This window comes from Siphateles boraxobius, unplaced genomic scaffold (genome assembly GCF_051911475.1).
Source record: "Siphateles boraxobius isolate OS27281-9 unplaced genomic scaffold, OSU_SipBor_1 1, whole genome shotgun sequence".
Classification (NCBI taxonomy): Eukaryota; Metazoa; Chordata; class Actinopteri; order Cypriniformes; family Leuciscidae; genus Siphateles; species Siphateles boraxobius.
Window position 1 is genome coordinate 10610488 of NW_027508699.1, and position 27668 is coordinate 10638155.

Below are 27668 nucleotides of genomic sequence, written 5' to 3' on the forward strand. Positions count from 1 at the left end.
TGAAATAATTTATGGAAGACACACTTACGGAAAATGTTATTCTCTCTGTTTCCCCTTTCAAAACTGTGCGTAATTTCTTCATGTGAAACCAAATAAAAAATAGTTAGATCAAAATGAATCCAAAAGGTTAGATTGGATTAGCTAAAAAAATGTGTTGTGTAATAAGTACCAGATTACATTTCAGAAGTAATATGTGCAGCACGAAATCATTCATTTACAGCTTTGAAGATTGTTTACAGTATCCCATAACCTTCCTGTCAACATGCAGCCCATTATTTAATCAGTAGAAAACTGGATGATGTTTTTTCTTTTTTTTCTTTTTTTTTTTTATTGGTGTTGGGTGACTATTACACAAATATCCTAGTCGTGGCCATTTGCCAAGTCAATCCCTTCTAAAATACAGAACACCAATTCCTGCAGTAAACAAACAGTGAGTGGCGCTGTGCATCAAAGAATACCCATACATTAGTGATTTGCCACAATTTGCCAATGGGGATTCTGTTTTCCCTTATAAAGGTATTTTCAATAAAATGGATACAGGTCGATTTAACACTCTCTTAAAAAAAATAAATGAAATGCATAAATAAAATAACTTGGGGGAGTACTTAGTCTGTAAGTTATCAGCGGAATCCCGCAGGGTTTTGCCTTGGGACCAATAGAGCTTTCGCCCCCCATCATTCCTCGCAACTGACACTCCTCCGTGCAGTCGCAGAGAATCAACAGCTTCTTTCACACGGAGGATGAGGATGATGCCACACATGTAGAAGACCATGATAAACTACGCTCACGAAAGAGGTCGTGGATTCCGTGGTGCGAACAGTTGTGAATGAAAAACCTGAAGACAACCAAACCAAGAGGAGCTGGGCATTTTTCTCAGGCTGTAATTTCTCAAGGCGTGAATTCGCCCCTCCAGTCTCTGTATGCTGAGATTTAACGAGACTTTCTGTCCCGCTGACATATAGACAAAACGCTATTCATGTTGCAACCTCAAGCTTCATGACAATGGATTATTCGCTGTTTTTATACAGCCTTTGGGTTCCCGTTATACTCGCTGTTGAGGGTAAGTGAAAACGCTCTTTGTTACGGTGCGACTCGGTCTCCTGGTGTTATGGTTATCAGCTGGGTATTCCTTTTATGAAATAAATAAATGCGGAATATATCATAAAAACTGTAGGCTACTGGACTAAAGCTTTTTCGTACCGCGCGGACTGTTAGTGCTCGAAAACTTCGCGTTCGACAAAAACTTAAATGTCTTGGTGCGATTTTGCCTTTTATTCTTCGGACAACATTCAGTTGAATATGCAGTCGGCTGCAAATATACAATATATTTGTGCGTTTAAAGTCAATAGGTTACATGAAAAGAGGGAATTCGGTATGCTATAGCCTTTACTAGCAATACCATGGTTTGTGTCAGTTACTGAATCATCATTACATTTGTGTCCCATTATTCTGAAGAATTCTGATTTCCAAAGGTATGTTTTATTCCGTATGGTATTCTATTTCTGAAGCTTTACCAGTAAGATGATCAGTGAGATGTTTGTGTTATCATAACACTGTTATGGCATGTCCATGTATTGATACAGACGATGTTTGTCCACATGCTCCTTGCCTTTGTTTTTATAACAAAACGTAAAAAAAAAAAAATTAATAAAAAAAAGACTAAATCAATTATATTAGTAATCGTTTTGTTAAATGAAGAAATTCTTTACACATCCAAGAATCTATTTAATTCGCTTGCAAGTGTTGAGTCTTGTGAGCTTATGATCATTGTTCTGCTTTGATCATTTCTAAAAAAATCGCATGTAGTTGTTATATTTTAAGATGTGCTTTGTGCTGCTTGTGACACATGGTTTAGGACTGCTGAAAGCCCCCTGTTGCTCTGGTGAGACACATTTCAGGTTACAGGCTTCACATTAAAGGCTTTTACCCAGGTTGTGATGATAGCAGCATCACGATCAGTGTAATTGCCACACATGTTAATTGGCTTGCATGATCACAGCTGTTCAAAGGACTATAGTACTTGGTGAGAAAAAGGAGTCGCTTCAAAGTAACAATGCATTTTTAAATTAAATCCAAGACAGTTGCTATCCTGAAACGTGCCAATTAACATTGAGCCTAGGTGTGGTTACAGAATAGCTATTGATACCTTAGTCTCCTCATCATATGTTCAAGCCCCCAAAGCCAAATGTAATTTAAAATTATACATTATATATTTATATAGAATTGTGTATATATAAAATAGGCATATACTGTAAAATATTAATAAGATCTATTGTCGAAAAATGCATAAAGGCAATTAGTCTTGCTTTCTTGTAATTAGAGTCTATAGGCAATTATTAATTTCACATTCAAAACAAATTACTGCTTAGCAATGTTCTATGTTACAAAATGACAGTCTCAAGGCAGGATTTTGTTACATATTTGTATACATAGCTGGCATCATTATGCACCTTGGTCACGTCCCAGTAATTCTTAACTACACTGAAGCCCGATACTCCTTCACCTTGGCCTTGACTACCTCGATTCTTCATCAGTTTCAGCGTCAGGATCTCAATCGATATGATGTGTGTGTGTGTGTGTGCGTGCGTGCGTGCGTGCGCGTGTGTGTGTGTGTGTGTGTGTGAGAGAGAGAGAGAGAGAGAGAGAGAGAGAGAGAGAGAGAGAGAGAGAGAGAGAGAGAGAGAGAGAGAGAAAGAGAGAGTAGGTGTTTGACTCATAGTTTCTGAACTGGTTTCTTAACAGACTATATTAGTGACACTTCCAATGGAGGTCAAGTGAGCGAGGCACCTCATGACAAGAGGAAAAGTGTAAAGCTGCATCCAGGCTCCCCTGTGTCAATTCAGTCCATCTGTCAGAAGCCTTCCAGGCACTATGGCATATAAATATAAAACAAATGAGAAGGGTTTTAGCCCAGTTAGTGGTTGTCATTACTGTGGATTAAAGTAGGGTGATTGCACCGATTTGCGCATTTCACTGCACTGCTTTCCCATTATTTTTCTATGCTAAATGAATGTGTTTAACTATTGCACTCACATCTTGCGTCTTTTGCAGTGTCTCGTGCATGACAAGGTTATAAAAAGGCCTCAAATTAACTGCCCCCCCCCCCCCCCCCCATTACACTATAGTGTCTCATATTTTTTAATTCAAAAACTCTGTGTGGATGGCCCTTTAATCTGACTGACAGAGAATATATTGCATATAACGCATAACACAAAAAATGATACACACTTGTAGCATACCTTGCTTGTGTTGTGTCCGCTGCACATCACTTTTGTACACGCCTTATGTTAAGTCCAATTGTAGTCCAATTGACATGTACACATTCTGAATGATACCAACCTACTGTACAATCTCATATCGAGTTTGCAAAAACTGGATTTGTTTGATTTAATTCGCACTAAAGGCTCGTTCATACCAAGAACAGTAACTATAATGATAATATTCCATACCATGTCTTGTCATCTGTTTACATTGCTTTTACGTCATTTGTTGCTTTAAATGCTCAAGTTCATTAAGGTGTAAGAATTCTGATTGGCTAATCGGCTGATTGGTAATTTTTTATCAATAGCATTCCTCTGTGTCGTTATCATTATAGTTGTGGTATGTACTTCACATCTCATAGCATTAAATAATTATTCAATTGTTATGGTTATCGTCCTTGGTGTGAACGGGCCTTTTTTCTGAATGAAAACCATTTTTTAAAATTGCATGTTAATATACTTCTTGTAATAAAACAAATGAGCACCATTATTATTTTCCTCCTGCAAACACTGTAAAACTGCCTTTAAAGGTTGTTTGCTTTTCTTTATAGTTTTACATTCTAAAAGTCTAGTGGAGTTACAAACTATATCAAAGGATAATGATGTGTTTTGTAAATCTGCTGACTGTACAATACAACATTTCAAAGAACATCCTGTACACTCATTTGTGTGAAACAGACAGCAATAAGCTCCTTTGTGTAAAACCGATGAAAATCGTGACTTTGTTTTCCACGATGCAGCCAAATGCACAGATGCAAAGAGCCTTAAAGAAAGACTGAATGCGATCATAAGGAATTGATCAAAGCATCAAAAGATCGCCCCCCAAATGTATGAATATTTCACACAGCGAGATGCCCTTACAGCTATTTCATCACACAATTAACTCTCTCTGTGATTTACAGCACCATTAAAGCTAGGTGTAGCCATAATCCAACACCATGTGTGTGTTTGCCAGCGCGTGTCGCATACACGTATTTACCGGGGCCTTAATCAGCTAAGTTGACGTTCTGCTCTAAATATTCCATGGATTTGCCTGCAGATGTGTGCGTGACACATTATATTGAAGCAAGCGCTCGGCTTCATCGGACACCGACTTACAAAGTGAATAAAACATTCGAATGTGTGGTTAATTTGCGGAAGCTGGCTCATGCAGTTTTGCTCCACTGATCGGAGTGTATTTAGAGAAACAGCGAGCATCCCTGCGGTACGCAACAGGATCTGTTCTCAGATCAGCCACAGGCCAGAGCTGGAGTGGGTAGATAAATGTGGTTCGCATTATTAGTGTACGGAGTGAAAACAGTGATTAGGCCCTTCCACATATGCAGGGAATTCAAATGAGTGAAGTGCTTTGATTTGTAGCCGGTTAAATTACAGTTTTTAGCCCCGTGATGCTCTGTTTGTGTTTGGAATGGAGGCTGCTGTTGTCGGAGCCTCATTGATTGCCTGTTTTGCAGAGACTCTTATGGACAGCAGGTGGGCAACTACAGAGCTGGCATGGACCACCTATCCAGAAAGCGGGGTGAGTATTGTAGCGTTTTCCTGTCTGTAATTGTCCATAAGGGTGGATATTAATCAGCACATGCATTGACTGGAAAATGGCACTTCTAATTACGCTAACCACCGACATAAAGCAAAACCTTTACAGTGAGATTTCGGATAGCACACGTACATCATGGAGACGTCTATTTGATGTGCGTTTACCTTGGGAAGATGCATTTTTTTAGAGTGTTTGCTCATCTGCAACACGTCTATAGGATGTTTCCTGTCAGATGTCAAATAGACGTTTAGAAAATGTCTTTAAGAAGTTTATGATTTAGAATGTATGTAAAACTGACATCTTAAAGACATCTGTCAGATGTAAGTTAACAGCAGATGCCTTCCAGATGAAGTGATCTTTAACAGACATCTTGCAGACGTACCTGTGCTATCTAAATTAATTTGTTGGTCCATATTGAACACCAAAATGTGTCACGATTTCACAGCCAATCCCAAAATATGAGATGTTGAAATATATGGATCCATGAAGAAGATTGTGAAAATGTTCTACCATTTTCAAGAAAAGTTTCAATTTAATGACTTCCTAATGACTTCCTAAGTCAGGTGCCTTTTACCCCGGTGCACATTTTGCCCAGTTGTGCCCTATACATTTTTTGAGAGTTGCACCACATAATATTTTAAAACCTGACTATTGAAGGTCAAATTACCAAATATTTTTGGCCAATTGATCTTGATACACAGACAAAAAGGTAATCTCTGTGATGTGTTGTTAATGGCCTCTTTCATTTGTCTTAACAAGACAAATGAAAGGAGGCCATTAACAAAGAATAATCGCTCTCAACCTCTCTGTTTGCAAAAATGCACTTATGTATGCCGGAGACTTACAGCAGCAGTTTATTTTACACATGTGACTGGTGAAGAAATTAACCACAGCGATTCTGACCTTAAAGCTTGACACCCCCCACCCAAATCCACTCGCTCCCGTTGCATGATTTGTCTTTGGAATGTGCATGCGAAGTCAGTCAATGGAAATGATGGGTTGCCATGGCAACAATCTTAAGCAGCTCAGCCCTTTCCGCAGGCTTGTGCTCGATGTCTGGCATCTCAAAAGGCATGCATCATCATAAGTAATGTGTTCCTTCACACCTGGAGATAAACACATGCTACCACTCGCTGCGATGCCTCTTAATTGTTTAGTGAGAAGTTCAGGGAACACAAATGTCACTTTTGAGAAAGCATTTCTATTTACCCTAACCACAGACATGAATTTAATTGAGCATTTGAGTCGTTCATTATTTCTACTTCCATTTAGTGCTGCTTTGGGTCACAACTTAGAAGTATCAATCAATAGATCTTATGATTTTTATGTTTTGTGTGACACTGTGTCCCAATCAGACATGATGCAACACTTTTTCCAGTGAGAATTTGCTTGTCCATATTGGACACTAAACTGTGATGCAATTTCACCGCCAATCCCAAAATATGAGATGTTCTATATATTGATCAATGACAAAGATTGTGAAAAGTTTCAATTTAATTACTGTAAAATTGGCATTTTCCATCAAGTAAAAAGGAAAATGTTCCTAACATTTTGAATACATGTGAGTGTACACATCTCAGTCATTATTTTCATTGTCAAACATGTTTAAGGCAAAAAAAGGAAATGTTTTTGTTTTTACAAATATCATGAATTAATCATTTATATATAGATTTTTTGGGAGTTGCATCATGTGACATTTTACGACCTGAATCTTGAAGGTCAAAGCATTGTATATTTTAATAAGATCAAATGATCTTGACACACAGTCAAGAAGGTCCTCGCTATAATGTTTCTTTTTCATGTTTTTACTGCATCTTTCTGCATGTTGGTTACATTTTTAGACTTTAAAAAGCAGTGAAGCAGTATTTCTTCTAAGAAATAATAATACAAGATCATGCCAAATTTCCTGAAAAAAGCATTACACTTTATTTCATTATGATATCAGGACAGTTGTATCATCCGGACATTTAAAAAAAATATCAAAATGAGTTATAATTAAGAAATTAAAGTATGGTCAGCAAAACAAGCAACAACAAAAAGATAGGTATATTTAAGTCATGACCTGCATTTATTTTTGTATAAATGAATAGATTCAGAACAAAAAAAGAGTGTTATGTCACTGATCCATTCAATTATGTGAAGAAAGATTGTGGACCAATGAGATTTCACTGTGGAGTACACTTGCCTAGTGTAGTTTCACAGAAATTGAAACAAAGCAATTGACTGTCCTGTCACAGCTGAGTGTCAATAAAAAAAGTCAATATTTGAAGATTTTTATCATATGTATCTTTTAGGGGTGAAACAATATATCGTGTCACAATCTATCGCCAAACAAAAATGCAACAATATGTATCGTGGATAGTACCCAAAATGAAAATTACTATGTGAGAAAAAATTCCAGTTTACAGAGTTTTTGTGTCAGTGCTACATTAAACTACGATATAATGTTGAATATAATGTAGGCCTATATAAATGCAATGGGGGAATATTTGTGGGTCCTGATAATGCCAGGTGTCTTATGTTACCAGTAAAAAGTGTCCTACGTTATTTTAAATATATCTAGTCTGTGACAGAGTGCAAGCATATTCATCTAAAATGATTCTGTATTTTAAGCTTCAGAATCATTCTGGTGTCACTACTGTCCTGTGCATTGGGTTACCAACACCAAGTCCAAGCCAATTTATTTACACCCACAGTGTAATACCAAATTTAGCATATTTTAGTATATTTTTTGTTAACATTTTACCATATGTCTTGGGGTATCGCAATAATATCGTATCGTGAGTTCAGTATCGTGATATATATCGAATCGTAACTTGAGGGTATCATTACACCCCTAGTGTCTTTTTACATTGCGCTTCATCAGGACGCTCAGGCCATGTCTCATTTCGAAGGCTGTGTCCTCCGTAGGTCGCATTTGTTGTCCGCATACTTAATAAAGGACGTCTTATTTCAGAATAGTAACCATTATACAATTGATTGTTATTCTTAGTGAAGCGTAAATTGTTGTAATTTCTTTATGACTTTTGAATGTAGTGGTCAGTTAACTGAAATGAAGCAGCCTCAAAGACGAATGCAGCCAACAAATGCGACGCGGCCTTCGAAATGAGACACAACCTCGGTTACATTCATTAGAAACTATATAGAAAATTGTAATATATAAATTTAGATTTTAATATATAAAGTGAGGAAGGTCACAAGTTATAGCCTCACTTGGTTCCAAGTTTTGCATGTTAAGCAACGCAGTAAGACTTAAATGATAAATTCCACTGCACTGGATCCAGTTACATTTCAAGAAAGTTGAAAAGTGTGCAGTCAGTGACAGTATGTTGTGCCCTTCTCAGTGGGAGGAAGTGAGTGGATATGATGACCACTTGAGCCCCATCAGGACATACCAGGTCTGTAACGTACTGGAGCCCAATCAGAACAACTGGCTCCGCACAGACTTCATCCCCCGTCGAGGAGTCCTTCGGGTCTACGTGGAGCTCAAGTTCTCTGTGCGGGACTGTGGAAGTATTCCCAATATTCCCGGCTCCTGTAAGGAGACCTTTAATTTGTTCTACTATGAATCGGATGGAGACATGGCCACAGCAAGCAGCCCGCCTTGGAGGGAGAACCCCTACGTGAAGGTCTGACTTTTAATTTAACATTTTGCATAACGATACATTTTGCAATGTTTTGGTGAATAGTGGCATTTAACTTGGGGATATAACACATATTCAAAGGGATAGTTTGGCAAAAAACAAACATTCTATTATTTACCCACCCTCATGTCATTTCACACCTGTTATGATTTTCTATCTTTTGTGAAACATAAAAGAATATATTATGTTTGTGTCCATTTAATGAATGTCAGAGGGGTCCAATATTATTTTGTGCTCTGCATAAGAAAGTAAGTCAAACAAGTTTAAGGTGCTGTCACGTTTACCATTGTTTCAGCAAAAGAGAAATCCAGTATTTCAAATTAGAAAATCAATCAATTGTAAGAAATATTTTTTTTGTCAAATAAATAATTGTACTATATTTTAGTTTGATAATGTTTTTTATTTAATATTTTGTATTTTTAGGGGGGGGGGGGAGGGGGGTTATACTAAATTATATTTATAAAAGATTAATAATCCATTTATTAACTTTTTAAAGCATGGACCTGAAAATAAAATTTCCAACTTAAACTGTCGTAAATCTTGAATGCTTTGGAGCACCGACTTAAGTTTGATCTCTTTTCAAACATGACACTTGGCAGATTATTGCTGATGCTGAAGTGAAAAAAAAGTTTAAAAAAGTTTACTTTAAAGCCATAAATTTAAACTACTTGGGTTCCAAATTTAAGCTTGATATCTAAAAAAATTTACTTTCAGTTACATTTTGTTCAGTACAAAAAGTTTACACTAGATAAAATTTGTCTCCCATTCATTTCCAATGAAGTAAAAAATTCTGCCAAAAAAAAAATAAAAAAATGTAAAATTTCATGGTCAAATATGACCGAAGAGCACCAGGTCCCTTCCAGATGTGATTGGACACAAACATCCAATTGAATGTCTTTACCTAATCCATTGTCTTTTATCCTAGGTGGACACCATTGCCCCCGACGAGAGCTTCTCACTGCTGGAATCGGGAATCGTCAACACCAAAGTACGGAGCTTCGGTCCTCTTTCCAAAGCTGGTTTCTACCTGGCCTTCCAGGACCTGGGCGCCTGCATGTCCCTCATCTCGGCCAGGATCTTCTTTAAAAAGTGCTCCACCACCATTGCCAACTTCGCTGTCTTCCCTGAGACGGCCACTGGTGCGGAAGCCACGTCTCTGGTCATTGCTGCCGGAGCCTGTGTGCCAAACGCCGCAGAGGAATCGGTCCCTCTTAAGCTGTACTGTAACGGAGATGGAGAATGGATGGTTCCCGTGGGAGCGTGCACCTGCATGCCGGGCTTTGAGCCGGCCAAGAAAGACACTCAGTGCCAGGGTAAGTGTTTGACTTTTTAAATCTGAGTAAAGCGGATTCTGGTTAAAGCTTTTGAGTGTATGCTGGCAGATGCTACAATATGGATTATAAAATCTGCATGGAAGCAACGCAAAGGTTACTTGCAGGTCAGAGAGGTTTTACTATCCTCTTTTGAGCAGTCACTGGCAATGCTAATTTTTTTTTTTTGTTGCAAGATTATTAAAACATACCTCACATTGAATAGCATGTCTTTCTTTTTTTGCTATATTTTTCACATTATGTGGTCTTATCATTTGAAGATGATGTGAACTAGTTTTTTGATGATTTGAACTAATTTCACATTTAGGGCTAGATTTACATAAAAGCTTATGCGAGCGCAAACCCTTTTTGGCCTTAAAAAAGTACTGTCAGGATTTACATAAAGGCATTATTTTTGCAGCTGAACTTATTGCATATGCATTTGTAGGAGTTTCCCTTTCAACATTTATGGGAGGAGAGTATTTAAATGAATCATACAACGCGATTTACTAAGTTTTGCGCTAGTCAATTGAATGGTCCATGCGGCATTATTTACTGCCAGAAACCAGATGCTAATTTGCGCTGCTCTTGGTAATTTAAAAAAAGTTTGCATTACATATGTGGCTCAATATGCATCATGTGACACTGAAGACTGCTGTAATGTTTGCTGAATATTCAGTTTTGACATCGAATTAATATATTTTAAAATATATTAAAATAGAAAACAGTTCTTCAATACTTCACAATATTACTGCCACAGTATAAATGCAACATTGATGAGTGTAAGAGACTTCTTAAGTGTTGCCAGATTGGAAATGTCCAAGTATCGTACCAGAAGCTCAAAATAATCGTATTTGGAAGAAAATTAACGTACACGAGTTAAACGTACAGAATACAGCTATTTATCTAGACCAACAACTTTTTGACATGACCTGCAAATTACTTTTTGCTAAACTATCGACCTCAGATTGGAAACAACTGACCTAAGCACCGCGGCAGCAACGTTAACTTGTCCTTGTAAGAGTCATTCTCCACGATGATTGGCCGAGAAGACATAACGTGAGATATGATGAAAGACATGCGTAACACCACGTTCACGTTCTCCTCACAATCATGAAGGTATACATAGGGTCCACAGCTAGATCAATGGGTATAGAAGCCCGATGATTACAATGACCATCATTTGAATTGTCACAAAATTCTGAAATGATCGTACATGGGATTCTTTTCATTATTTCGTACTTCGCAGAGAGCTCAAAAATATCGTACAAATACGATAAAAATACGTTAAAATATCTTACCGATCCCAAATTTTTTAACAGTAGTGGATATTCTATAAAAGCTACACCCTAATTATAATACTCAAATACTTTCAATTGAGTACACCTTCAAATGCCCCCAAAGGAAGGTTATGTCATATTGAAAATTTGTCTCGTAAGAACACAAAAGTGAACTTATTACACACATAGACAATTTAAATCATGTTCTCCCAAAAATTAAAATTAATTTACTATTTTCCCATAGGGTCCCATTAACTGCTTTTATGAAACATTTATGGTGCTTTTTTTTGTGTCATTTTGGAGCTCCACGCCCCGTATCACTGTTCAATTGTATTAAATGAATAAGAGTAGTCAGTACATTTCTCTATTTGTATTCAATAGAAGAAAGTAAATCATATGGGTTAGACACAAGTGGTGTTATAAGACTAATTGGATTCCTTTTTGCATTCTGGGGTTAAAGGGCCAAAACCGCTAATAGGGTTTTTAGGTGAATATAAAAAGGCCAGAATTTAGGAGCTCAACAAGGCTAGTATAGCCCGCCAGTCTAGAATCTGGAGTCTGGAGCCGTACTCATTCACAGTCTCTCCGCAGACCTTATCTGGGCTCAGCACAGAAGAGAGAGTGAGTCTCAGTAATGGGTGGAGGACTGCAGTGGTGTCAGAGAACAAAGCTGCCAACAGCGCAGCCCACAGCTTCCACTGACACATCAGATAGGGCCCTAACAGAGCGATATACCAGAGACGGATGCTGCTGCAGAAGGCGAGACCAATTCTCAAACGCGAGTCTGGGAGAGTAATGGGGAAAATTAAAAGATAGACTACAGAGCGCGAGCGAAGCGAATGGTGAGGTGGGCTCGGAGTAATAAAATGTGAATTGGATGGGCCTCCTGGACTGTAGTCTGGGAAGGAACTGGTGGACAGAGGGGGGACTTCCTTTGAGATTGCCAGTATGTGGCGGCTCATTTGTTTCCATCTGCTTGTTCAAGGTTAAGAGCTTGCTTTAAAGGACTGATAAACGACTCTCCAGGGCCGCGCTATACAGCCGTGAGATGCGCCGTGGCCAATGGAGAGTGCGTCTAATTTCCTTTATCACCTTCCAGCATTAATCCGCGCACACACAGAAGGGAAACAGCCAAGCACCGTTAACATTTATCTGTCAGGTTGGGTATGTTCTCACTTTTTTCTTTCTCTCAAAGCTCTTCCCGTCTCATTCTCGCACTCGGGCTGAATGCGGAACGCCACGCATGTTAAGGTTTGAGAGCAGGGGCCACTCGCTCGGATTTTCCACTGTCTTATTACACTAGCCGTGAAGCGATATGTGTCATGGGAAGGAATACTGAAGACAGGTTTTTTTTTCTGTATGTGCTATAATTCACCAGCGGTGTCACAAGCAGAACACGATTCTCAGCATGTTCCTCATTAACTGCAGCGTTTTGTGTGGAGATACGGGCGTGGTGGCTTGTTTACAGGGAAAACAGAGCTTTGTGGAAGCTGCAGATTCCAGGCAGACTGTTACATCAGCCATTTTCTTCCAAAAGAAACGGACTGAGTTTAGCGCGTCGTTATAGCTCAGTTTGGCCTCAACGGCGCGGTTAGCAAACTAACTTTATCTGAGCTTGGGTGATTCGTTATTATTATAAATGTTTCGAATAGTATTCTGAAGTGTGCCATTTTTGCAATGAAAAAATAATTTATTCCAGTGATCTGCAGCTGGTTCGTGACCCAGATTTTACTTTGGATATCAAGTGGCGACATGATACACTGTAAAAAGTGGTAATCTTAAAGGAATATTCCAGGTTAAGATCAACTGACAACATTTTTGGTTTAATGTTGATTAATAAAAATCAAGGTTTATGCTGCACTTACAATGGAAGTGAATGGGGGAGTGTTTATTTGAGCTTGTAAAGCGTTACATCATCAGGTCAATGAAGTTACAGTGAGGCACTTACAATGGAAGTAGGTAATTTTTTTGAGGCTTCAAAATCAGATGTGCTATGAAAGCATTTACATTAATGATTCTATTAAAACTGTGTTATTTGAGCTGTAAGGTTGTTCTTTTAATTTTTATGGTTGTTTAGAGTTTTAGTCTTTTCGTTGTCATAACGATGAAGTTACGGTACGGCACTTAAAATGGAAGTGAATAGGACAATTTTTGTAGGATTTAAAAGGAGACATGTAGAGCTTATAATATAAAAACATTAACATCTATGGTAAAGCTTGAGTATTATTTGAGTTGTAAAGTTGTTCTTGTTTTTTTTACGGGCATTTTGGGGTTTTAGGCATCATGGCAATGAAGTAAACTGGATATAACTTTACATAGCTTTCCTATGTTTTCTTTAGTAAGTGATGTTTCAAAATGTTTGACTTTTGATTGGTTCCATTGCGTCTCATTATAACCAAGATTTTTTTCTCTCTTTTAGAAGAAAAGTAGGGACTCGTTGTGGTAATTTATGCCACAAATGCGGTGAATTGAGCTGGTATTAAATCTTGAATTGTCCGTTAATGAGCTTAATGTGTTTAGGTTGATCCAGTGATTTAAAAAAAAAAATTCAATTTAGAAGCAAATGTTTTAGGTTAACCGTTTTTCCATTGTAGTAAATTAAAAATTTCACTTGTATTTTACTTTGCATAGTATTTTTGCAGTTCATTTTTGAAAATGGCATGACTTGACACCTTTTTTCTTTCTTTAGCATGCACCCCAGGGACCTTTAAATCCAAACAAGGTGAGGGTTCTTGTACGCCGTGCCCTTCCAACAGCCGAGCCAGCTCTAGGGCGTCCAGCATGTGTCCTTGTCAAAACGGCTACTACCGCGCTGACAGCGACCCCCCTGACACGGCCTGCACTAGTAAGTGATGACCATCAGTGCCACTTGTTTAAATTAAAATAGCTCCCACATTGTGTTAATTGTATGTTGAAAAGGTCTGCTCTGTGCATTCGCCCCGCTTGATGTGTCGGCTAATGACACAGAAAAGCGTGTTGATAAAAAGGTCATGATCGCTAATGTAAGCCCGTCGGTTCTCAGCATCTAGCACATAAAGTGTGCGATTATAACTAGTTAGCTTCAGCGCTGTTGAGTCTTGACACATGGATTTAATTGGAAATATCACATGAGTTCACACATTGATGCAATGTGTTGCAAAAACCCCCGGTTGGTCTTTTGAAACATTTTCAGGAAGCCTGAATGTTGTTTATAATTTATGTATTTAAAAAATAAACTGAATTGTGTTGGAGGTATGCAAAATAAGAGGGATTATTTTTTTTATAATTGTAACCAAAGCTTCCAGTTCCTTAGGCAGTTTTGCAAGGAAAATCCAGCTTCTGGATTTAATTAGTTTACATCATGATTCACTGAGCAAGATTCATTGGTTAGATTTAACCCTGGCAAGCTAACTATGGAGTGCACAGTGTCTACAAAATCAAAATCACAGTGAGACATTTTTGGAACAAATATGCAAAAATAAATAGATAATTTAATGACTGCTTGACTTTGAGCATTTAGACTTTTTTTTAATTAGTGTTGAATTTCTGTGTAATGATCTACAAATCCAAGGTGTTTTTTTATTCCTGACTAAGCATGTACTGTAGGATATGTGCAAGTGTTTCACTCCAGGACATCCTATTAACTCTTTACCCGCCATCGTTTTTTTAAAAAGTTGCCAGCCACCGCTAGCATTTTTGATCATTTTCACAAAATGTTCAGGGCCCCCAGAATATTTTGTTGTATGAATATATGAAAAGAAAGAACAGAGCCTCTGCTTTTAAACAAAAAACCTGTTTCATTATTTTATTTAACACTTGAATGTGGATAAATTTTATTAAAAAAGCAACATTTTGAGCAAAAAGCTAAGAAAAATGTGTCATGGATTGTCACGTGAACCAGTTACGATCTGTGATTGGACTTATAGGAGTACCTACGTATGCACGAGAAATTAGGAAGTTAAGACAGAAAGATTCACGTGTGTAATGTTACGACATGTTGGAATAAAGTCGAGCTAAAGACAATCTACTGTCTCCTCGTAATATACTATACAAAGATAGTAACACTTTACAAGGATCAGATTCATAATGATGATCAAAACATACAGTAGATGGAGTAGATTGAGTCTACTCAGCACCAAAGCTTCATAGTCCTATACCTATACCCTGGATTGACTATGATGGATCGAATGTTGAAGATCGCGTTATTTTACATACGCATCTGCTTACATATGCTACCGCTTGTCCCGCTTCTTCTTTGCATGTCTTTTGAACAGGATATTCAGTACTCTTTCAGAAGATGCGTAAGAGTGCCCCCTAGAGTATAACAGTGAAAACACAGAAAGCTGGAAAATTCCTTCTCATAAATGACAGAAATTTCCTTCAATGGTGGGGAAAGAGTTAAACTACACATATTCCACAAGGTATAACACTTTACCGTTGTCTTTCTAGCTGTTCCTTCATCTCCTTTAAACGTGATCTCCAGTGTGAACGAGACTTCAGTGTCACTGGAGTGGTCCGAGCCACGGGATTTAGGCGGGCGAGGGGACGTGGTTTATAACGTGGTGTGTAAAAAGTGCCTGCACGATGGAGGGTCCTGTGCACGGTGTGACGATAACGTGGAGGTGTCTCCTCGTCGACTGGGTCTGGCCGAGAGACAGGCGGCGCTGAGGAATCTACAGGCACACACCCATTACAGCTTTGAGATCCAGGCTGTCAACGGGGTGTCCCCAAAGAGTCCAGCCTCCCCGCAATATGCCACTGTCAATATCACCACCAATCAAGCAGGTGAGAGATTAATTTTCAATTGTCAAATAAACCAGTAAACCACAAGAGACTGTGCTTATAGTAAACCCCTTGAACAGGTAAACTCACAGTAAAGCACAGCCTCAAGTGCCTCATTGTGTTTATTAAATGGTGGCACAAGTGTCAATGACAAATGACAGAGTCTAGAATAAAGACAAGGAGAAATTGTTTAGAGATTTAAAACACACATGGCAATTTTTATGAAATGTAATCATGCTGGTTTTGAAAGACTATGCATATGGTTTTCAGAAAAAAAAACAATTAAATTGAATGACTCCTAAAATGTGATGAAAAGTAAAACATTTAAAACATATACATTCAGTATGTTTTCAAAAATGTATTTTATTTGTTAGAAATATCATAAATTATAAATCTATACGTATCATTATGTCTTTGGGGAATCGCACCACATGTCTGTTATTTGATGTCCAAAAGTTGTAATTATTTAAGAAAGAATTATTAAAGAAAAGATAATGTCAAACTACTTCATAAGGTTTTCTTTTTAAATCTTTCACTTAATAGGGCTTTTTTTCTTCATTACAATATCTGGATAGTTGTATTACTTTTTGTATTACTTTTTCTCTCTCCATCTCTTAAAACCTCCAGCTCCATCCGCGGTCCCCACCGTCCACTTAATGCGGGCCACAGCTGGCACTCTCAGCCTCTCCTGGCTGCCCCCAGAGCGGCCCAATGGCGTGATCCTGGATTATGAGATCAAGTACCAGGAGAGGGTGAGGAACTGCTGCGCATCTAAATCACCCCTTACTGAAGAACTCTTGAACCTGAGCCAGATGACATTACACCAAGCACCCAGCATGGGTTTAACTGGCGTGAGCTCAAAGTAACCCTGGCTCGACTTAAAGTGGAGTACAATGGAACAACAGATGGCCACTGGTCAAAACCCAATGGCTAATGCTAAAAAGAGTGTAGCTTAATTCCTTCTATAGGATTTACTAGCTGCCGCGTGTTTGGATCACAGTTTTACCCGTGGAATGCCTTTTCAAATACTTTTGATCTGCTAATTGCAGTGAAAACTGTTAACTAAACATTCACTTTAAGCATTGAATGACTCGAGAGTCTAGTTTTTGCAGTTCAGTGTGTGTGTTTTTCTTTTTCTCAGGGAGAGTCGTTCTCGCACACGGTCACCGCCCAGCACACCTCGGCCAAAGTGGAGGGTTTAAAGGCTGGCATGGTGTACGTCGTGCAGGTACGGGCTCGTACGGTTGCCGGGTATGGACGTTATAGCAGCCCGGTGGACTTCAGTACGAGTCTGTATGGTAAGGACACGTACTTTTATTTCTTTTGCATCTGTTGCAAAGATACTGAGTGGCCACGTGCAAACCATGTATACCTACGCATAGGAAAGGATTATCACAAATGAGATCTCTCAGAGATCTCTCTGTAATATCCAAATTGTTTCTCCAAGGCCCTGTTTACATCTGGTATTAAGATGCATTTTGGTCGATCGGATTACAAATGGACGATGCTAAATTCAGGTGCAAATAGGGCCTAAAATGTTTTCAGCTTGTCCACTTTCGACCACTTCCAGAGGTAGTCGAAAACACATTTGACCGGATTGCTTTCGTAGTGTAAAACGCTCATGTGATCGAATGAGTTCGAACAGCCACTAAAGACTGCCTTCTCCGCCTACTGAGTAAACTAGCGCACTAGCCAGACAGGATTTAAACTTTGTAGGTAAGACCCAAGTTTGGTTTGAAGATGAAAAACATACCAACCACAATGTTCTCTCACTATTCCTGATTTCTAACACACACTCACCGTGTTCAGCGTGATCTTGCTGCTGTTAGAGTTTAAACGAAAGATGATGCTCTTCGTATGTTTTTTTGTCATCTCCGGGCTCGTTCATATGTAAATTGTGTGAGCTTTTTTTTTGTCCATTAGATCGAAAGATCTAATAAAACACATACATTTACCCGCCCATAGACCCTCCCCTCAAAGAAATCAGGACAGAAGTGGTTGGAAGTGGTTCAGTACACTTTTTTAATTGTTTCTGGTGGATTTTAGAAGAAATATCATATGAAGCTTTGCCTATATTTCTCCATTATTGGTATTGTAAGTAAATTTTAAATCATCTGACAGATGACCCAGAGCGGTCAGTACAGGACCTGCTGCCGCTCATTGTGGGCTCCGCCGCGGCTGGATTTGTGGTCATCCTTGCCATGGTGGTCAGTGCAGTTGTTTGCCTTAGGTAAGTTTTATCAATGAACACCCATACATAACTTAGGGATAGTTCTGTCATCATTTACTCATCCTCATGTTGTTTCAAACCTTTGTGGCTTTCTTTCTTATGTCGATCAGAAAATAAAGTATTTTGTTCTTGCACTTATTTCTGACTGAATTAGTATATTTAATGAGGAAAACTAAAGGCAGAGGTGTAAATTGAAGAAAACATTCTCTCTCTCTCTCTCTCTCTCTCTCTCTCTCTCTCTCTCTCTCTATATATATATATATATATATATATACACTCACCTAAAGGATTATTAGGAACACCTGTTCAGTTTCTCATTAATGCAATTATTTAATCAACCGATCACATGGCAGTTGCTTCAATGCATTTAGGGGTGTGGTCCTGGTCAAGACAATCTCCTGAACTCCCAACTGAATGTCAGAATGGGAAAGAAAGGTGATTTAAGCAATTTTGAGCGTGGCATGGTTGTTGGTGCCAGACGGGCCAGTCTGAGTATTTCACAATCTGCTCAGTTACTGGGATTTTCACCCACAACCATTTCTAGGGTTTACAAAGAATGGTGTGAAAAGGGAAAAACATCCAGTATGCGGCAGTCCTGTGAGCGAAAATGCCTAGTTGATGCTAGAGGTCAGAAGAGAATGGGCCGACTGATTCAAGCTGATAGAAGAGCAACTTTGACTGAAATTTCCACTCGTTACAACCGAGGTAAGCAGAAAAGCATTTGTGAAGCCACAACACGCACAACCTTGAGGTGGATGGGCTACAACAGCAAAAGACCCCACCGGGTACCACTCATCTCCACTAGAAATAGGAAAAAGAGGCTACAATTTGCAAGAGCTCACCAAAATTGGACATTTGAAGACTGGAAAAATGTTGCCTGGTCTGATGAGTCTTGATTTCTGTTGAAACATTCAGATGGTAGAGTCAGAATTTGCCGTAAACAGAATGAGAATATGGATCCATCATGTTACCACTGTGCAGGTTGGTGGTGATGGTGTAATGGTGTGGGGGATGTTTTCTTGGCAAACTTTAGGCCCCTTAAGTGCCAATTGGGCATCGTTTAAATGCCACGGCCTACCTGAGCATTGTTTCTGACCATGTCCATCCCTTTATGACCACCATGTACCCATCCTCTGATGGCTACTTCCAGCAGGATAATGCACCATGTCACAAAGCTCGAATCATTTCTAATTGGTTTCTTGAACGTGACAATGAGTTCACTTTACTAAAATGGCCCCCAACAGTCACCAGATCTCAACCCAATAGAGCATCTTTGGGATGTGGTGGATCGGGAGCTTCGTGCCCTAGATGTGCTAATAGTTAATCTAACATAAAAGTTTTTGTTTACATACTATATGTGTGTATATATATTATAATATATATATTAGGGATGCACCGATACGAATTTTGGCCAATACGATAATTCTTTATATTTGAAAGCTAATAACCGATATATTGTATATTTGTGTATCATTTTTGAGTGCCAGATTACAAAAACAAGTCTCACCATTAAAAGCCACGTCCCAAACACATACACACACACACACACATATATATATATATATATATATATATATATATACATGCACACATATATACACACATATATACAGACACATATATAATGTAAACAAAAACATTTATGTTAGATGTGAATAATCACGATTAATTGATTTGACCGCACATATATATATATATATATATATATATATATATATATATATATATATATATATATATATATATATGGAATTGCGTGAACTGATTGAGTTATGCACAATTAAAGTGTGGTCACATTTACTGTTGTTTTGCATTTTTTTGCGGGCGAAATTCAGCCTTGGACCTGTCACGGTGTGGTACAGGCAGAAGACGAAGAAGAATCAAAAGTTCTAATGCAAACTTTTACTCACAAATTAAATCACCCAGGTACATAGAGGATGAGCAGAAGGTTCACACACGCTTACTACGACGTAGATCGGACAATGAACAAGGCAACACACAGGGCTTAAATACATAGAGAAACAGATCAGGGAAACGAGGCACAGGTTACAAGACTAACAAGGAAACAGATGTGACAGAAGAACTAATGGAAGTTACCGTGGAAACATAGGAGTTGCGGGAAAACAGAAGAAAGGAAGACGTGACTAATGAAAACAAGACTCAGACATAAACACAACTGTGACAGTACTCTCCCCTCTCCGCAAGATGCGTCCTCGCACCATTGATGGACCAACTGCGGAGGGAGAGGGCTCAGGAGGAGGATGAAGAGTAGGTGAAGGGCAGACAGAAGGCAGGAGGGACCAGAGCGGAGCAGACTGAGGGAGGAGCCATGGTGAAGGCAGGGCTGAGAACTCCAGGGGGCCGTTTGACAGGGGCAGAGCAGGTGGGAGAGGGGACCAGGGTGGAGCTGGAGAGCCGACGAGCCCAGGCGACACCAAGGATCCGGCGGGACTTGGCGAAGCCGCTGGCTCTGGCGACTGAGGTGCAGGCGGGGACACAGAAGGGCACGTGGAGACAGAGGAACAAGCAGGAACAGAATGGAGTGAGGAGTCCAATGGAGCCGTGGGGACGAAGGGACGTGGCGTAACCAGAGGAGTGCAGTCCAGAGGTGAGGGTAGGTCGACGAGCAACCAAGGTGGATCCGGGGGAACGAGGGAGGCTGGCGGAACTGGTAAACTGATAGGCCATGATGGAGCTGAGGGAGTTAGGAGCCAAGGTGGAGCTAATGGACCGCCAGGCTGAGGCGGTGTCCTGGTCGCGGAGGCTGGCAGAGCCACAACGACCCCACCTCCCCGAAGGTGGTTTGAGGAGGAGCTGAGGGGCTGACAGGCAAGGGCGGAATAAGGGTTAAGAGGTGGCAGATGGGAGGAGGTGGGAGAGGGAGGCTGGGTGGGAATTCAGGAACCAATTCTGGCTCGGGGACAGAGACAGGAACAGGTCTGGGAATATGGACAGTCCTTGGGGCAGGAACAGGTCTGGGTGTGGCGGTGTCCATCCGGGCTGAGGGCTCAGGCGGTGAGGCGGCGGCGGCCATCTTGGCTGAGGGCTCAGGCGGCAAGGCGGCGACCATCTTTGCCAAGGGCTCAGGCGGCGGGGCGGCGACCATCTTTGCCGAGGGCTCAGACGGGATGAGACTCTGGAAGGGTGGTCTCGGCGGGACGAGATTCTGGAAGGGCGGTCTCGGCGGGACGAGGCTCTGGAAGGGCGGTCTCGGCGGGACGAGGCTATGGAAGGGTGGTCTTGGCTCTGGAAGGGTGGTCTCGGCGGGAGGAGACTCTGGAAGGGTGGTCTCGGCGGGAGGAGACTCTGGAAGGGTGGCCTCGGCGGGACGAGACTCTGGAAGGGTGGTCTCGGCGGGACGAGACACTGGAGGGGCGATCTCGGCGGGACGAGACTCTTGAATGAACGAGACAATGAACAAGGCAACACAGGACTTAAATACATAGGGAAAACAGATCAGGGAAATGAGAGAGAGCTGACAAGACTAACGAGGAAACAGGTGTGACAGAAGAACTAATGGAGGTTACCGTGGAAACAGGAGTGGCGGGAAAACAGAACAAAGGAAGACATGTGATTAATGAAAACAAAGACTCAGACAGAAACACAGCTGTGACAGTACCCTTTTCAAAAACTGTGATGAACATCATAAATCGAGCAAAGTTTTTTTTATTATCATTTTTAAACAAAATATGTAATGTACATTTAAAACACTATACTTTGTGTTATATTATGTTTGCATTAAATTTCAGAGAACTAGTTAACGCTACTGCATTTCTAATTCAACTACTGAGGGATTGATGGCAAATTTCACATCTTTCTCTCATCTGACCAACGTAATCAATCTCTCGCTATTTTTCCTCTTTTGTAAAGTCAGAGAAGCGCAATGGTGGCTTTTTTCCTTTTGCTCTTAGAGCAAATGGGAATGCAAAAATTATATTTGCTCTCTCCTCCCATTCATTACTATAGAAGTTTACTCCAATATGACGACTTCTGCTTCTGAGAAGCCCTGAAATGTAAAAAGAGTCCATTCAAGTTGGAATTTCACGTGAGTGCGAAAGATTTCCAAACGCAGATTTCATAACATATTCAGGTTGATTCGTCACGTTGACCAACAGAAAGCTGTTTGGTTTGAACTTGACTTCTGAGCTATGCTAAATATATCGCTACACTATTGACAATAGACAATAGACCCTTTTTGCTTGTGAAATCATCCTGCAATTTTGCTAATGCGACCTCGCATTTAGACCAGGAACTCGTGGTAAGATAGTACGAAAGTAAACGGGTCCATTTAAATTTCATGTTGACTTAGCAAAGGGCTATTTGTATTGTTTATAATTTCAATGCCTCAGTACTTGGTGTCAAACAAACTCAATAGCACAAGATGGGTACTGCAAAACAGACTTCAAAGTGCGTCTGACTTCGGATATTTATGAGACTCTCACAAGATGCTCATTTGAGGCCACTTCGCCCAGATCCGAACGAAGACTGGGACGTTGCCAATCACTCCAGAGACGGCAGACTGCCACTGTGTCTATTTGACACATTCTTCTTGACTGTGACCGCCTTGTTGTGCCAAAGCGTCTCCTCCTCTCTGCTTCAAGCTCTTTCTTCTCTCTCATTCATGCCCTATGTGCTAGTATCCCAATGTTTTCTTTGTGTGTGTGTGCGCGCTGAAGCGTCACTCTTTTCCTCCTGACATTTAAATTGGAGATGAGATGCTAATTAGCAGCAGGCGTCATTGTTAGCACAGGTCAAGAGACAAAAGGAATCCCACAGATGGCGAATTCCAATAGGCCCCTTTGCTCCCGTTCCCTTTCAAACGTGCTACTTATGCAGAGTTAGTGAAACAAAGAGATCTTAATGAGAAGCCTGAGATTTAAATACACTGTTCACTGTCTTCAGACACTTGATACAGGCATGAACTGAGCACAGATTAGCATGTATGTTCCGGGCCTGGTTATTTGTTCCGTGCTTAAGGATTCAACCTATGATTTGGTGTTAATTGACTTACTGTTTTTAGAGTATAACCTACATTTTAGCTCATCTGAACCGTGTAATGGAGGAGTTCTGGTTAGAGGCGATGACAAGACAGTCTTGACGGTTGATCTTTCGTGCTGCTTGTTGTGGTGACCCGGCCTTTGAATCCTGCATGTACATCGTAATTAGGCGAAAATGACTAGAAATGGCTGAAAAGGCCTAGATCCGGCTTTTAGGGGTGTGAATCATCCTCATAACTTTAGATTGATTAAAACTAGCAATTTGAGGGACATAATTGATGATTAAAGCATATGAAATACCTAAAGCACTCAAATGTTCTCTTTCACAAGATGCCCCAGTTAAGAAAGAAAATGTGTGTGTTTGCCTGTACCGTGTAAATCCAGTCTTAAACCAGACTCTCAGTGTGTGTATAATCTGGTTACAGACGGCAGCGTACTGGATCTGAGCTGGAGTATACGGAAAAACTGCAGCAGTACGGTGAGTATAACTGCACCCTGTTTACAAAAATTATTGCTATACATATATACTGATGTGGCAAGAGAAAGCTTGTAAAAATGGTGCAATGATGTAACATATTTAAAAAATATATAAAATTTAATTAAATTATTAAGTCAGAGGCAGAGCCATGACCTGGTGGATACCTATTCTATCAAGAATACTATAGTAAAAAAAAATTCATAATATTTTACAGTGTGCTATAATTTTAATTGTTGAGTAATACAAAAATACTAATTGGTTTAAATGTTAAGTGGTTTAATTAATTTTACTGTAAAATGTATGTTTTTGGAAGTAAAAAGGTATGAATTACCATATCATTTAGAGTGAGATGTATATCTGTTTTCATCATGACATTATATATATATATATATATATATATATATATATATATATATACAGTGAAGCATGTGTCAAAAAGTTTTTTTTTTGGTAGGAAAAAATAGTTCCATTATTTATGATTAAAAAAACCGTAAAAGGACATTGAATTTGATTATATTTTATTTAATTTTTTTTTGTTATTGTTACATTGGAAGGTTTTTTTTTATTTTGTTTTTTTTAAACAGAATTTTTACAGTGTACATATCTATAAAAAAGCATGTCAAATAATAATAATAAAATATATATATATATAAATAACTAACATTCTTCTTTAACTATTTTCGTTTTAGTATCACCGGGTGTAAAAGTTTACATTGACCCTTTTACATATGAGGACCCGAACGAGGCAGTTCATGAGTTTGCCCGAGAGATTGACATCTCATGTGTGAAGATAGAGGAAGTCATTGGAGCAGGTAAACCACATTCCTCAGTATTAAAATAAAACCTGTCATCTCTGATTATTATGGTCGTTATGAAGAATGTATGTTTCCCAACATGCCTTGGATCACTAGTTTTCAACTGGTTTTGCTTCAGGACCCAGATTTTACATGACCAAAATTGTTAATCATACAAAAGTAACAAAAAAGTATTTAAAATCAAACATTGATATTTATGATTATTACCATGAATTGCATAGGTCCAACAGTATTAATTAAAAATCATAATGTTTTTGAAATTCGACTGCTATCAAGGCTGCATTTATTTGATCCAAAAATAAGGTAAAAATTGTAATATGATGAAATTATTACAATTTAAAATAACTGTTTTCTATTCTAATAGGCTATACTTTACAATGTAATTTATGAGTTTGCATTAAAAAAACTGATTTGATTGGAAGCCTCCCTTTTAATGAGATTGTTTGTTTTCATAAATATTGAGGACAGTATGATCAGTTGCATTTAATAATTTACATCCAGTGTTTCTCCCTGCTGTCCATAGCCAGTGTTTTGAAAAGATCTGCAACACACCAGTTGAGAACCACTGCCTTGGAAAAAAAAATTAAAGTTTTAGAATATGAATTTATAACAATAGCTATTATTTAAATAGCTTAAATGGATAGTTCACCCAAAAAATGAATTAATTTACTCAACCTCAAGTTGTTCCGAAACTTGTACGAATTTCTTTCTTCTACCGAACACAAAAAAAATGTGGGTCAGTAAATGATGACAGAATTAAAATTTTTGGGTGAACTATCTCTTTTAACCATTTTTATAATAAACTAAATTCATGGAAGATAACAGAGAGTATATTCTATAACTAACCATATGCATGCTGCTTGCTGCCTTTACCTATGTTCTTCTTTTTCTTTCTTTTTTTTCCATTCCTGTGATTGTTTTATGTTTTATGATCTGAATCACTTCCCTCCAACTCATCTTAAATGTTCACATCCAGAGTCCAGGCCCAGAACTCCCACAACCCTTAAACTCCTCTCTCCTCCCTCTCCACAGCCCATCCCTAAAATCCTCTCTCACCCTCTCTCTCCATCCGTCCCCTGCCTATTCAAACTCTAAACTGTTGCCATCTGCTCTTTTCTCTCTCTCTCTCTCTCTCTCTCTCTCTTGCACTTTCCTTGGTCTTTCAGCAGTACATCATTTCTTCCCTCGAATGATTTTTTTATCCTGAGCTCAAACCAATAATCCTCCCTCTCCCTCACGCCCCCCACCCCACTCCCTCTCTCTCTCTCTCCTCTTCCTCTCTGCTCCATTCATTCAGGAGAGTTCGGGGAGGTGTGTCGAGGCCGACTCAAACAGCCTGGCAGAAAGGAAGCCACTGTGGCGATCAAGACGCTGAAGGCAGGATACTCGGAGCGACAAAGACGGGACTTCCTTAGCGAGGCCAGTATCATGGGCCAGTTTGACCATCCCAACGTCATCCACTTGGAAGGAGTTCTGACTAGGAGTTGTCCTGTGCTTATTGTCACAGAGTTCATGGAGAACGGAGCGCTCGACTCCTTCCTTAGAGTAAGACTGAGATCATGTTTGATGCAAAACCATTTTACTGCATTAGCCTTACTTATTTACTTTACATTAAAAGACATTCCTGGTCTTATTGTGCACGATTCGTCAGCATCGGGAAGTGAGCCCATGGGCATTTTACACATTATTAGCGTGGCACGGCAAAGTTATCAAGGTTAACGTTTTTTTCTAACCCTGTTAAATTTGCCCACTGGTACATTTCACAAAAATATATTAAATATATTTTTAAAAATGCTACCATTATTTATATGCATAGCATAGCACACTCTCTTCTGGAGCTGATAAAGTCCACACTCGAATTTACACTGCTTTAATAAGTAAAATTGGGTTAAAAAATGCAAACATATAGAATATTATTTCATTGAATCAATAATTCATTTAAAACTGGTAATAGTAACAATAGTAAGTAAAATAAAAAACTATGAATTATAAATATGAATAAAAGAAGCCATCTAAACATAATGTTGATTATAAAACAAATAAATACACCTTTCCAGCTAAGAACAAAAAAAAAACTTTCAGTAAACCTTTAACTATAATACATCTCACACATTAAACAAAGTAAACATGAAAACACGATATTTAAAACTATATTTTAAAACATTTGTTTTACACAAAATGTGGATTTTATAAACAGCTTTAAAAATATTTGTATTTAAAATGTATTTATTTATTTAGTTTTGGGTGCTTTCCTGTAGCTCAAACAGCAGAGACGCTAGCAATGCAAAAATGTATTGACCTGGAACATAATACATCGATCAAACTTATTAAATCTGTATTAATGCATCCCGTCTTATATTCATCTGGTGGAGACATGGAAACATTTGCGAAATCCACTTTTTATCCCTATTCCTTGTGTAACATAGTCCACTGGAGGCGAGTGTAGTGAGAACCCAAGTGCAGTTTATTAATCCAAACAGGAACATAGACTAGACTAGACTAGAAACATAAAACTCACCAACAGTAGTAGGAAACAATACTAGGCGAGGAACAATGATAACATGAGGGCTATATATATTTGAAGACTTCAGATGCAAAAGTATCTAAGTCCATCTAAAGTTTTTGTTTAGTATTACCATTTATATCAGGCTCCTATCTATAGGTTTCTACCTAAGTACCGGCATTTCTGAATGGGCTGAGGCTGGGATTTAGTGAGTTTGAAGTGAAAGTATTTGATGAGCGCATACTATGTGCGGATAGCATTCACTCAATATTATTATCTAATTTTTGACAGAAGTGGCTTTTAGAGGCTTTTGCATCAGGGGTCTTCATATATGTATATTTATATATATATATATATATATATATATATATATATATATATATATATATATATATATATATATATATATATATATATACATACACACACACAGAGACTAATGACTAACAAGTGAACAATTAAGACAATGAACTAATGACAACATTGGACATATGACAGTGGAAGCACATGGCAAACAAGAAATATGACTATGACTTTTTTACAAAACTACACACATTTGAAGCGTATAGTAAAGCACCCTGTTTTATACGGCTAGCGACGCAGTGGGACGAACTAAAGCACTGCCATTAAATAGAAAGAATCTGTTGAGTCGTGTTGCATTGCTAGCTTGCGATCTAGATGGGGTGTTAAAATACATAAATCGCATATTAAATCAAGTTCCATTGCAATAAAAAAAATTGCTGCAGTGCATACATTAAAAAGAATGAAAGAAAAAGACTCAGCATTAAAAAAAAAACAAGTTGGAAAGAACAAACGCAGCTTTTGGAAAACCTTCAGGGCTTCGCCTAGTCAC

General features: G+C 38.9%; 1 protein-coding gene across 1 annotated transcript in view; it reads left to right on the forward strand.

Moving 5' to 3' along the window:
* Window positions 1-648: 648 nt before the first annotated feature.
* The window catches only part of ephb3a (eph receptor B3a), a 36839-nt gene continuing 9819 nt past the window's right edge, over window positions 649-27668 (forward strand). The window contains exons 1-12 of the mRNA XM_077202309.1: window positions 649-1060; window positions 4715-4779; window positions 8142-8426; window positions 9367-9754; window positions 13721-13876; window positions 15460-15795; window positions 16420-16544; window positions 16934-17090; window positions 17914-18022; window positions 23445-23497; window positions 24187-24309; window positions 25610-25857. Of these exons, the coding sequence (XP_077058424.1) occupies window positions 997-1060; window positions 4715-4779; window positions 8142-8426; window positions 9367-9754; window positions 13721-13876; window positions 15460-15795; window positions 16420-16544; window positions 16934-17090; window positions 17914-18022; window positions 23445-23497; window positions 24187-24309; window positions 25610-25857 (2109 nt within the window). The 5' untranslated portion in view covers window positions 649-996. The remainder of the gene's footprint in view (window positions 1061-4714; window positions 4780-8141; window positions 8427-9366; window positions 9755-13720; window positions 13877-15459; window positions 15796-16419; window positions 16545-16933; window positions 17091-17913; window positions 18023-23444; window positions 23498-24186; window positions 24310-25609; window positions 25858-27668) is intronic.